This window comes from Lipotes vexillifer, unplaced genomic scaffold (genome assembly GCF_000442215.2).
Source record: "Lipotes vexillifer unplaced genomic scaffold, Lipotes_vexillifer_v1.1 scaffold222, whole genome shotgun sequence".
In the NCBI taxonomy this organism is placed as follows: domain Eukaryota; kingdom Metazoa; phylum Chordata; class Mammalia; order Artiodactyla; family Lipotidae; genus Lipotes; species Lipotes vexillifer.
Window position 1 is genome coordinate 202,048 of NW_006784898.1, and position 13,107 is coordinate 215,154.

Sequence of the window (13,107 nt, forward strand, 5' to 3'; positions counted from 1 at the left end):
CCCGTGTCCCCTGCATCGGCAGGCGGACTCTCAACCACTGCGCCACCAGGGAAGCCCTGGTGAGAGTTTTTATCATGAATGGATGTTGAATTTTGTCAGATGCTTTTTCTGCATCTATTGAGATGACCATGTGGTTTTTGTCTTTTCTTTTGTTGATGTGGTGTATCACATTGATTGATTTGCATATGTTGAACCATCCTTGTGAAGTTGGGATGAATCCCACTTGGTCGTGGTGTATGATCTTTTTTATGTGTTGTTGGATTTGGTTTGCTAATAGTTTGTTGAGGATTTTTGCATCTGCATGCATCAAAGATATTGGCCTGTAATTTTCCTTCTTGGTGGTGTCTTTGTCTGGTTTGTCCCTGGTGTCAGGGTGATGGTGGCTTCATAGAATGTCTTTGGGAGTGTTCCCTCCTCAAGTTTTTGGAAGAGTTTGAGAAGAATCAGTATGAGTTCATCTTTGTATGTTCGGTAGAATTTGCGTGTGAAGCCATCTGGTCCTGGACTTCTGTTTGTAGGAAGTTTTGACTACGGATTCTATTTCACTTCTAGTGATCGGTCTGTTCAAATTATTTATTGCTTCTTGATTCCATTTTGGTGGGCTGCATGTTTCTAGAAAGTTATCCGTTTCTTCTACGTTGTTGAATTTGTTGGCATATAATTGTTCATAGTATTGTTTTACGGTTTTTTGTATTTCTGAAGTATCAGTTGAGATTTCTCCTTTTTCATTTTTTTATTTTGTTTATTTGGATTCTCTCTCTTCTCTTCTTGGTGAGCCTGGCCAGAGGTTTGTTAATTTTGTTTGCCCTTTCAAAGCACCAGCTCTTGTTTTTACTGATTTTTTTCTATTGTTTTTTAAATCTCTATTTTATTCTTTTCCTCCCTGATCTTTATTATTTCCTTCCTTTCACTGACTTTCAGTTTTGTTTGTTCTTTTTCTAATTCTTTGAGGTGGTATATTAGGTTATTTGAGATTTTTTTGTTTTTGTTTTTTTGAGGAAAGCCTGTATTGCTATGCACTTCCCTCCAAGAACTGCTTTTGCTGTGTCCCATAGATTTTGTATGGTTGTGTTTTCATTGCCATTGTTCTTAAGGTATTTTTAAGTTTTCTTTTTTTGAAAAAAATATTCGTTTATTAACTTATTTGGTTGTGCCAAGTCTTGGTTGTGGCACATGGCATCTTTGTTACCGTGTGTGGGATCTTCGTTGCAGCATGTGGGATCTTTAGTTGCAGCATGCGGGATCTACTTCCCTGACCAGGGATCGAACCCAGGCCCCCTGCATTGGGCATGCGGAGTCTTAACCACTGGACCACTGGGGAAGTCCCTAATTTTCTTTTGGATTTCCTTGTTGACCCATTGGTTTTTTTAGTAACATGTTGTTTAGTCTCTGTGTAATCGTTTTTTTCTCATTTCTTTTTCTGTGCTTGATTTCTAGTTTCATGCTCTTGTGGTCAGAAGATGCTTGAAATAATTTCTGTATGCTTAAATTTGTTGAGGTTAGTTTTGTGCCCTAGTATGTGGTCAGTCTTAGAGAATGGTCCATGTGCACTTGAAAAGAATGCATATTCTTTTTCTTGGATGTAATGTCCTGAAAATACCAATTAATTCTAACTTTTCTACTGTATCATTTAGGACCTCTGTTGCCTTATTGATCTTGTCTAGAAGATCTGTCCATTGATGTTAGTGTGTGTTAAAATCTCCTACTACTATTGTATTCCCATTAGTTTCTCCCTTTATGTCTGTTAGTATTTGTTTTATGTATTTGGGTGCCTCCTATATTACGTGCATATATGTTGATGCGTGTAAAAGCCTCTTCTTGTATTGATCCTTTTACCATTACATAGTGTCCTTCTTTATATTTCTTTATGATCTTTGTTTTAAAGTCTATTTTGTCTGTTATGAGTATTGCAACTGCTGCTTTCTTGTCATTTCCGTTTGCATGATAGCTTTTTCCATCCCCTCACTTTCCATCTATGTGTGTCCTTTGCGCTAAGGTGGGTCTCTTGTAGGCAGCATATTGTAGGCTCTTGATTTTTAATCCAGTCTGCCACTGTGGTTGTTTTTTTTTTAATTAATTAATTAACTTATTTGGTAGTGCTGGGTCTTAGTTGCAGCACGTTGGCTCCTTAGTTGCGGCAGGTGGGCTTCTTAGTTGCAGCATGCCTGTGGGATCTAGTTCCCTGACCAGGGATTGAACCTGGGCCCCTGCATTGGGAGCACGGAGTCTTAACCATTGTACCACCAGGGAAGTCCTGTGTCTTTTTATTGGAGCATTCAGTCCATTGACATTTAAGGTAATTATTGATACATATGTATTTATTGCCATTTTAAATCTTGTTTTCCAGTTGATTCTATGTTTCTTCTTTGTTCCTTTCTTTTTGTGGTTTGAGGATTTCCCTTTATGCTTGTGTTTTCTTTCTGGTTTTTGTGAATCTACTGTATGTTTTTGACTTGCAGTTGCCTTGTCTTTCAAGTATGTGAACCCCTTCCTGTATCTGCTTGTTTTAGACTGATAGTCATATAGGCCCAAACACATTCTTAAAAAAGTCTACATTTTCTTACTTTCCTTCCCCACCTTTTATGGTTTTGATGTCCTTTTTTTTACGTCTTCATGTTTATCCTTTTGCTGTTCCTTGTTTTATTGTCGCTTTCACAAATTGGTTTTTGATTTTTTCTTTTTGATCTATATACTGGCTAATTTAAGTGATTTACTTTCCAATAGTGATTTCGTCCTTCCTGTATCTTTTTCTTTCTTTTCTATTTAGAGAAGACCTTTCAATATTTCTTTTCAGATAGGTTTAGTATTGCTGTTTTTTTTTGTTTTTGCTTGTCTGAGAAATTCTTTATTTCTCCTCCTCTTCTAAATGATAATCTTGCTGGGTAGAGTATTCTAGGTTGCAGATTTTCCCATTTCAAGACTTTGAATATATTTTGCCACTCACTTCTGGCCTGCAGCATTTCTTTAGAAGAATTAGCTGATAGCCTTATGGGAGAGTTCCCTTTTAATTAATCTTTGTTTTAAGATTTTTCTTAATCTTAATTATTTTTTAATCTTTGAATTAATCTTTTAATCTTTGTTTTTCTTTTGCTGCCTTTAGAATCCTCTCTTTAACTTTTGCCATGTTTATTATAATATGTCTTGGTGTACGTCTACTTTGCCTTTACCTTATTTGGGACTCTCTGCGCTTCCTTATCTAGATATCTGTTTCTTTAGGCTTGGCAAGTTTTCAGCCATAGTTTCTTCAAATACACTTTCTATCCCCTTTTCTCTTTCTTCTCCTTCTGGAATCCCCATTATGGGTAGATTGACCTGCTTTATATTATCCCATTGGTCTCTTACATTGCTTTCTTGTTTTTTCATTTGGTTTTCTGTCTGCTGTTTTGATTGTGTAATTTCCATTATTTCTGTCTTCCAGATCACTTATTGTTTCTTCTGCATTATTCATTCTGGTATTCATTGCCTTTAGCTCCCCTTTAGTCTTGGCAAATGAATTTTCTAATTTTTCTTAGCTCCTCCTTATAGCTTCTAGTTCCTTTTTATAGTTATCCACATTTCTGTTGATAGCCTTTCTTAATTCCTTCAGTAGTTTCTTTTCTTTTCTTTTCTTTTTTTTTTTTTTTTTTAAACTCAGTGTCTGTTAGACTGAAGAGGTCTGTTTCACTGTTTGTTCCTTCAGGGGAATTCTTTTGGTCTTTTACCTGGGAGTGGTCCCTCTGCTTCTGCATTTTACTTATATTTCTCTTACTCTGTGAATTTAGGAGAAACAGTTATCATCTACTGTGGTCTTGGAGCGCTATTTTTGTGCAGAAGCGTCCCTGCGTAGCTTGTGTGAGCTTAGTATTCTTTTTGCATGAGGGCCGTTTTTGGTTTGGATGCTTACCGTCTCTTTCCTCAGTGTGTGCTGGTTGTTATCCCTGTGATAGGGGCTGTGCAGGTGTGCGGCCAACACATTCTCCCAGGAGGGCAGGGGCAGTGATTGGTGCCCGGTTGTGGGATCCTCGGCAGTGGCAGCGGTTGCACCCGCCCCAGAGCTTGTGTAAGCGGTGCCCTGCCACCTGAGAGTGCGCATGGAGAAGCTCCTATGGTGGTCCTGCTCCTCTCCTTGCGCATCCCCCAACGACGGCGCCTTGCCTATCTGGCCGTCCCAGGCTTCTTCCCATACTCCCCCAGTTGTGACACACCACACCCGAGCGCCCTCAGGCTATCTCCCCGGTTCTGACCTCTGAAGCCTGAGCCTCAGCACCTAGCCCCCAACCACCCCAGCAGGCTGAGGGGTGCCGGGTGGCGGCACCAGCCATCTGTGCAGGTCTCTGTTTTGCCTTCCACAACCCGGTTGCTGCGCTCTCCTCCAGGTCTTCGAAGCTCCCCCTCTTTCCCAGCTGATCTCCCCACCAGTGAGGGGACTTGCCAGGGTGCGGAAACCTTTCCTTTTTCACAGCTCCTTCCCACGGGCGCGGGTTCTGTCCCGATTCCTTTCTCTCTCTCTTTTTTTTTTTTTCTTTTATCCTACCCACTCACCTGGCATTTTCCTCACCCTTTTGGAAGTCTGAGGTTCTCTGCCAATGTTCAGTCAATGTTTTGTGAGAATTGTTCCACGTGTAGATGTATTTTTGATGTATTTGTGGGAGAAGGTGAGCTCCATGTCCTACTCCTCCACCGTCTTGATCCAGTCCCCTAGGAAGTCTTTATATTTGTATATTAACCTATTGTTTGCCTTGTGAGCTTCATCCTCAAGTCCGAGTGTATAGTATTTTGAACAGGTAAACGGAAGGGCTTAGTATGTTTTACCAAATCTTTGTAACCAACTTCATTAACTTTGTTAAATCATTGATATTTAAATAGAATTCAAATGATTATCTGCCAAGCCAGGTGAATTCTTCCGTCACTGGATTGGTTTTCCTACTGGGTAACAAATTGAATTTGTAAATGAATCTCCTAAGAATGCTTTGAGAAACAGATACATTGGCAAGTGGCTAGGCTGACTTCCTAGAATCCTGTAAGGAAAGAGCTGGCCCAGTTGCTTTGTCTGAAACTTAAGTGCTCAGCAAGGAGTTATCCCCACCCTCCCTTCTCTTGCTGCTGCTGTGAAGGACTCATGGGCGACTCGTTTGCACCTCATGTAGATGCAGGGAACGTGCCGAGGCAGTTTGAGATGGACGGCCTCCATCCTGCTGGCAACGTGCCTCATGTGGACGGTGCTGCAGCCACTGTGCCTGCCAGACCTGTCTCTTATCAGTACCCAAGTAAGTTTTTCTTTAACTAATGAGATATGTTAATAATAATAATTAATATTTTTCTTTCTGTCTCTTTGCTTCCTTCATGCCTTAAAAAATTAGGAAAGTTAACCCTTTATATTTCAGTCTTCAGAAAAGCTGATGATATTGGAGGAAAAGTGATTATCAGACTTAACTTGTCTGGCCCACTTTGTCTCTCCCCCTCCCTTCTCCAGACTCCCCCCCTTCCCTTAGCAGCCTGTGGAGGGGGAGATGGGAGCTTTGGTTCGGGGCTTGGCCAGTAGCCAGGTCCTTTTCTCCTTGGACCAAAGTGCTGAAGCCTTATACTGGCAATTCCTCAAGTAAAACCACCTACTACTCGTTTGCAAACATTCAGAGAACATCATCCCCCAAACCTACGTAAAGCCTCTTGTAAGCAGTTTGTCTGAAGTCACAGTACCCAGGAATATGTGAGTTGCTGACAGAAGCAAGAGATTTTTGAGAGGGTTGATTTTGCTGATTCCCACGTAAATCATTCTGGAAAGCACTCTTTCAGGGCAGCTTGATCAAGAGCGTTTTCTGTGCTGGGCACTTTCATGGAGGCTGGGAATTCAGCAGTGAAGCAGCCCAAGTCCCTGCTTCACAGAGCTTCTAGTGAAAGGGTGGGACGGTCAGCAAGCCATCACCAAGGACCTCCAGTCGGACGGGTACTGAGTAAGGATGGTGGCCACCCAAGAGCGGATCTGATGGGCAGCCGTCTGGCAGAGATGGGAATAAAAATAATAGAATAGGGCTCCCCTGGTGGCACAGTGGTTGAGAGTCCACCTGCCAATGCAGGGGACAGGGGTTCGTGCCCCGGTACAGGAAGATCCCACATGCTGCGGAGCGGCTGGGCCCGTGAGCCATGGCCGCTGAGCCTGTGCATCCCGAGCCTGTGCTCCGCAACGGGAGAGGCCACAGCAGTGAGAGGGCCGCGTATCGCAAAACAAATAAAAATAAAAATAATAGAATAAGGGAAACCAACTGAGTAGATAGGCATTCTGCCTCTGAGATGGAATGGAGATTATAATAATGGCTTTTAAAATGATTATTAAGTAGTGTGGCTACATTTTGATCATTGAGAAATTCTCTGCTGTTCATGTCACCTCTGCATCTGGGCCCAAAGAGAAAGGGAGAGGCCGCAGTGAGAGGGCCGCGTATCGCAAAACAAATAAAAATAAAAATAATAGAATAAGGGAAACCAACTGAGTAGATAGGCATTCTGCCTCTGAGATGGAATGGAGATTATAATAATGGCTTTTAAAATGATTATTAAGTAGTGTGGCTACATTTTGATCATTGAGAAATTCTCTGCTGTTCATGTCACCTCTGCATCTGGGCCCAAAGAGAAATGAAAAGGCTGAAACTTGATATCTTTGAGGTGCCCAGTGGAAAAGCTGCTTTTTTTTTTTTTTAAACTCTTAGTCCAAAGAGGTTTTTGTCCAAGAGGTTTTTGTATGCCACTCTGCAGCCACAAAGTATACCCCACGGCAAAGAAGGAGCCCTTTTTTCTTCCTTCTTTATCTTTTTAAATTGGCACCAAACAGCATTCCTATCTGAGGTCCCTGTTCCATGTGAGAAAGCGACACCATTTGGGAGTGTCCCTTCTCCCCCAGCGAGGAGGCAGAAGGTTGCATTTCTGCCTGTGGAAATGACCAGCTGCCGCCTCTGGTGTTCAAGTTCATGGCCAGGATCAAGGGACAGAGAAGACTGTTACCTCTCTCCTATTAGGAAAGCTAGCTCAGTTCTGTTGGTGATGTAGAACAGGGCATGGCAAAGAGGTTCAGAGTCCCCTGGTGAATCTACGAGTTTGTCTGTTTCTCAGCATTGTTTAGGGGGGAAGAAATGAGGTTGTAGACTGGAGCTGGTGGAGAAAGGTCAGCATAATCATCAGCAGGATTGGAGTTTAATTAAACCTGTGAGGCGCAGGGACTTGTGCTGTGGGCTATAGGGAGTCGACACATAATTAAAGCACGGGCCTCGCCTGGAAGAAATAGAAGTAGTAAAAAGATACACAGGGTTTTGGACAAGGCAGGCACGAAATACCGTGTGAATATGGCGCTGGAGAGGCTCCCTGTCCCTGTGGGGACACGTAGGTGCGCTTGGGTTGGGGCTCGCGGGGTGGGTAGGGTTTTGTGGGAAGGGTGGCGGGGGAGGGAGCGCGTCGGGTCGGGGAGCCCTTGGATGCGAGGGTGGGAGCAGGCAAGAGCAGCTGGCGCGGGGATAGGGTGTTCCAGGTGCAGGAGTGGTGGTGATGGGGGGGAAGTCAGTGCAGAAAGAAAAAGGCAGGGTGTCGGGGCCTAGGCTGTCGTGGGTGTGGATCCTGCCGGAGCAGAGACAACGCACAGCAGATCCTGGCCTTCAGGGAGTGACTGGTGCTAACGAAGCGGGGTGGCTTGAAGGCCGAGCGACTGGTGTCAGGGAGAGCGTAGACTCCGGTATTGGAGCTGTGCAGGAGCTGGTGGTAAGGACCCTCACCACAGCAGTGGGAGCCGGAGGCAGAAGCCCTAAGCCCTGGTGGCTTGCTGGGCAGAGCGTAGGAAGAGCACAGTGAAAGGGACAGGAATGCAGCTGGCAGGGAACGGCCCCGCTGACAGCACGGATGTGAGGCCTGGGAGAGAGATCAGGACGAGAGAGAACGTGTGGGGATGACCAGGACGGAGGCGCTAACCAAAACCCTGGGGAGGGATCAGCCTGGAGGAAGTGGGGTGACGGCAAGGTGGCCTGAGCGGAGAAGCGGGGAGGGTGGTGGTTTTGTCGTGCTCCGGGCCCAGGAGACTCGAGTGCCTCTGTGGAAGTGGGTGGCGGGTGGGGAGTGACAAAAGTGCTGTGGAAGTAAATGGGGACAAATGTGTGTGCATCAGAATCCTAAGGATGGGGTGGGCTTGGAAACCAATGCAGAGGCAGAAATGCAGGGCTCGCCTGGGCAAGGATGGAGGAAGGAGGAGATGGGGGCAGAGGGGAGGACAGTGGATGTCGTGGTGCTGAGGATGACCTGGGCTCATCTCAGTGAGGTGAGAGGTGGGCGGCGCTTGCTGCCGGGAGTGGGTCTGGAGCCTCGAAGGCCGTGAGCGGGGAGCAGTTGCTCAAAGTAGGTGCACAGAGGCGGCCGAGAATCACGCGGTCTCCCTGGGGCTTGGCAAGGCCCCTGCCAAAGCCGATCCCACGTTTGTTTGAAAAATCTGCTGCTGGAAGCTGTTGATTCTTTATTTTCTGTCCCGTTAGGTGTAGATCAGAAACCACTTGGAGAACAGGAGGAAGAAGAAACAATACGGGAACAACAAGCAAAGGAACGAAGTCAGGGAGAAGAGCAGAGGCAGAGCGGGTGGCAAGAAGCTCTGGAAAGGGAACGGCAAGAAGTAGAAAAGCTGGATCAGGAAAGGGTGAGGATGCGCAGTGCGTTCTCTGTCCTAGCCGCTTCGTGGCCCCCTGCGGCAAGTGCCCTGCTCTTGGGAGGGTGAGTCCTTCGTGTGTCCTGAAGTCCTAGGAGCGGCAGATAAGTGAACAAGCCACTGGTGGCCTCCGACCCTCTTCTTTGCTGGAGAGCACTGAGGACGGCTGCGGGGCATGCAGGCCTCGTGCCTTTCCTGGTTCAGGGTAGCATGGCCAGCCCCATTCACGTGCATCCTCATCTGGTCCTGAAAACAGGCTCGTAAACGAGGAGGACCTTGTTTTGCTGTTGATCTTCTCATTGTAAATGAGGTTGAAAGAAGGGACTCCCAGGGTTGGCTAGCTGGGACTCAAGGAACCCCGGGGAGGTGGCTTCCGGGGCACCCCTGCCCTCCGCCTTTGGTGCTCTTCTGGCCCTGGTTCTGGTCCCAGATGGGTGACTCGGGCCACTTCGCCTGCCTGCTGAGGCTTATGTGAACTAATCCTCCGTGTGAGGGTCCTTGGCCTCCTGGTTAATGTGGTCTACAGCACAGGACAGTTGAGGCAGATTAATCCCTTCCTTCATTGAGATGACGGCTTTTTATCCCCCTTTGATAGTAGCAATGACTTCAGTTAAAAAAAGAAACAGTTCTCTGGCATGCAGGTTGTACTTAAAGGATCAGGATTATATTACTGTGCATTTTTCAACCCTTAGAAGTTTTAAAAGATGTCATTGTATATTTCTTATCTTGGTCCTCACCTATTTCAGAGGCTAATTGAAGAATCGTTGAAGATGGAAATAGAAAAAGAATTCGAAATGAGCATTCAGGAAATGAAAGACAAATCTAAATCTGTCTGTAGTGAAAATCCTTTAGAGAAGTACATGAAGATCCTCAAACAGGGTCAAGACCAGGACACCACAGATAAGGTGCCAATGCTGTGGACGGGCGTCTGTGGGTGCGGGTGCCGAGGGCTTCTGTGGTTTACTTGAAACCTGGGGGATAAGGATCTGCCTTCTCCACTGGGGACAAAGGTCAAAGCATAGAAAGTCCAGAGTTCACATGGAGCCTCAGTACACTCCTGACAAAATGTCATCCCTTTTGCTTGGGTAAAAGATTGAAGAGATTTTGATTTGTCAAAGTTTGTGAAAGTTGGGATGTCTCTATTATTTTAAGAACAAGAAATAAATGTAATAAAAGCCCTATGAACAAATACTGAACACATTAGCCCTAAGACAGTAATATTTGATGTAAGTCTGAAGTACTGTGGGTGTTGAGAATGCCTTCCAGGTAGTTGATTCTGATGTGCTTGCTAAATGTCAAGTTTAAAAGTCACTGCTTTTTTAGACTCTTAAATTACATATATATTTCAAAAATAGTTCTTAGAGAAATCATAAAGTGTTTAATAAAATGAATCCACATCTAATTGCAAAATTCTTCTCTCTGCCCCTTTGTGTCAGAGTTCAAAAAAGGTGGTCATAGAGGACTCACAAGTGGACACACTGCCATCTAGTGACAAAGATGAAAGGTATGGCGTCCCCTACGTTGTGTTCTTGTGCAAACCATTATCATATTGCTGCTTTTGTCAGCCAGGGACAAGTTCAGATATTTGAGTCTGCCTTTAAGAAACTGCATCAGTCAAAATGACTGACTTAAAAAAAATCGATTGCATTTTGTAACCTGTGAAATTGCTACTGATGCAGATCGTAAGCAAGGGCAGAAATCCCACAGGGAAGGAAAGAGCATGACAGAGATCCCTGAATGAACTTAACAAGAATTTAACAAATTTTTAAATTTTTTGTCTTTTCCTAATTTAGTTTGACAGGCTTTTCTCACGAGGAACCAGATGACACTTGGTAACCGTGTTCTTGCTGTGCAGCTTCTTACTCAGATACCGTAACTAAAGGCCTATGATTTCTCTGTGATAAGACGAAATTCTCAATAAAAAATCATGTGTGATCCAGTGTGATTTTTTTTTCATAATTCTGTTTGGTACTACAGTGTATAAATGAAAAATAAGTGACAGCTCTGTGGGGTGGGGGGATGAATTGGGAGATTGGGATTGACATATATACACTAATATGTATAAAATAGATAACTAATAAGACCCTGCTGTATAAAAAATAAAATACAATTCAAAAAAAAACAAAGGGACACCTCTTCAGCATGTCTCATTCTTAGGCCCTTCATTACACTGAAATGAGCTGCTATTTTTTTTTTTTTTTTGCATTTTTGTCTTAGGTTATGTCTACTTGAAAACTTACCTTATTGGTCAAGTTCTAGGCCTGCATTTTGGAAGTTTCAGCTGGGTTCCTTCCTCTCCAGAGTCGGGCTACCAGCTGTCAAACAAAAGGCCATCTTCCCTGACACTCTTGTTTGTGATTTGTCCCTGAACATAGAGACACGGGTTTTTCTATTCTAGGCTCTAGAAATAGTATTATATCACCTCTGGTCTTTTACTTTTGACATCTTTTTCTTGAGAATCAACACAAACCCTTCTGAAATGGTGATAAAAGAGAAGGTAACATTTATCGAGCACTTGCTGTGTGCCGGGTATAGTTTTAAACCTTTATAGATATTAACTCATTTAGTGCTCGTATCGGCCATACAAAGTGTAGGTCCTCTGAGTGTCCGCATTTTACAGATCAGGAAACGCGAGGCACAGTGAGGTTAGTGACTTGGCCAGGGTCTCATGGCCATCAGGTCACAGAGCCCAGATGTATACCCAGGTATCGAGACCAGTACTGCCTCAGACCTGGGCTGTTCTGGAGCTGGTCTGGTGGAAGACATCCCGGTACTTGCAGTGGGTCACCCATCGGATGTCCCTCTCCAGAATGACCTTTAGAAACCACACATCGCCCAAATCTAGGAAACTGCAATCAAATGCAGCACCAGCATAACTTCCACAAAGGGAAGAGGGGACTCATTTGCTCGCTCTCCCCTTCATCTTTGTACCCGTGCAGCTCTCAGCCCAGCGTCTTGCTTGCACGTGGGAGCGTCTCGGAAAAGTTCTTTAATGACACTGCCGGTATAGTCACCAAAAAGTGCACACAGAACTCCTCTGAGGGTGCCTGGCCTTAGGGGTTTTCCAGGACGTGAGACTTTCAGTGCTAACTGGTGGTCACCCAGCATCTAGCACAGGCAGGGCTGGGCTGGTCTGTCTGCTCAGTAAAACCCTAGAGGATTCCTTTCCCTTTATGTATACAGACTGGGCTCAGTTGTTGCCGGTGAAACTTGTTTGGCCATTAAGTTCCATAACAAAGCGGGAAGGAGATTTGGGGGTGTTTATTATTCCTTAGGCTTCTAAGGAATTTTTCATTTAAGTATGCCTTTGAAAATAATGTGAAGAAATTAGTTGTCCAGGCATCGTTCATTATTACACTTAGCCCATCATACATTGAGCCTCATCGCCACCAAGAACTTGGCATCTTCTCTTTCAACAGCACCTCAGATAACTTTCTTTTTTCCTTCCAGCTTTGAGATATAATGGATGTAGGACATTGTGTGAGTTTAAGCTATAGAACATGTTGGTTTGATATACTTGTCTTGCAAACTGATAAACACCAGGGCATTAACACCTGCATCATGCCACATAATTACCACTTGGTGACAACATTTAAGATCTACTCTCAGCACCTTTCAAGTACATAGTACAGTATGAACTATAATCACCCTGCTGTACATTAGATCCCCTGAACTGACTCATCTTCCAACTGCAAGTTTGTGCATCTCCTCTTCCCCACCCCCAGCCCTTGGCAACCACCATTTTTGTCTGTTTCTACGAGTTCAGCTTTTTTAGATTCCAGGTATAAGTGAGATCATACAGAACTTGTCTTTGTCTACCTTGTGTCGCTTAACATAATGCCCTTAAGGTCCAGCCATGTTCGCGCAAATGGCAGAATTTCCTTTTTTCTGATGGTTGAATAATATTCCACTGTGGTTATGTATACCACATTTTCTTTATTCATTCATCCTTTGATGAACGCTCAGGTCATTTCCTATCTTGGCTATTGTGAATAATGCTGCAGTGAGCATAGCAATGCAGATATCTCTTCAAGATTGTGTTTTCATTTCCTTTAAATACCCAGAAGTGGAATTGCTAGATCATATGGTAGTTCCATTTTTAATTTTTTGAGGAAACTCCATAGTGTTTTCATAGTGGCTGTACCAATTTACATTCCTACCAGCGGTGCACAAGGGTCCCCTTATTTCCACATCGTCAACACTTGTTATCACTTATCTTTTTGATGATAGCTATTTAAATATGTATAAGGTGATATCTCACTGTGGTTTGGATTTGCATTGCCCTGATGATTAGTTAAGTTGAGCACCTTTTCATGTACCTGTTAGCCACTCGTATGTTGTCTCTGGATAAATTGTCCATTTAGTTCCTCTGCCCACTTTTTAATTGAATGGCTTGGTTTTTTGTTTTTTGTTTTTTGCTATTGAGTTGTATGAGTTCTTTATATATTTTGGATATTATT

The 13,107-nt window shown here is 44.0% G+C and overlaps 1 protein-coding gene across 1 annotated transcript in view; it reads left to right on the forward strand.

The window, feature by feature from the left end:
- The window catches only part of OFD1 (OFD1 centriole and centriolar satellite protein), a 64,542-nt gene extending 54,059 nt beyond the window's left edge, over positions 1–10,483 (forward strand). Inside the window, exons 19-23 of the mRNA XM_007457029.1 lie at positions 5,127–5,246; positions 8,481–8,638; positions 9,394–9,552; positions 10,084–10,151; positions 10,441–10,483. Coding sequence (XP_007457091.1) covers positions 5,127–5,246; positions 8,481–8,638; positions 9,394–9,552; positions 10,084–10,151; positions 10,441–10,483 — 548 coding nt within the window. The remainder of the gene's footprint in view (positions 1–5,126; positions 5,247–8,480; positions 8,639–9,393; positions 9,553–10,083; positions 10,152–10,440) is intronic.
- The last annotated feature ends 2,624 nt before the right edge of the window (positions 10,484–13,107 follow it).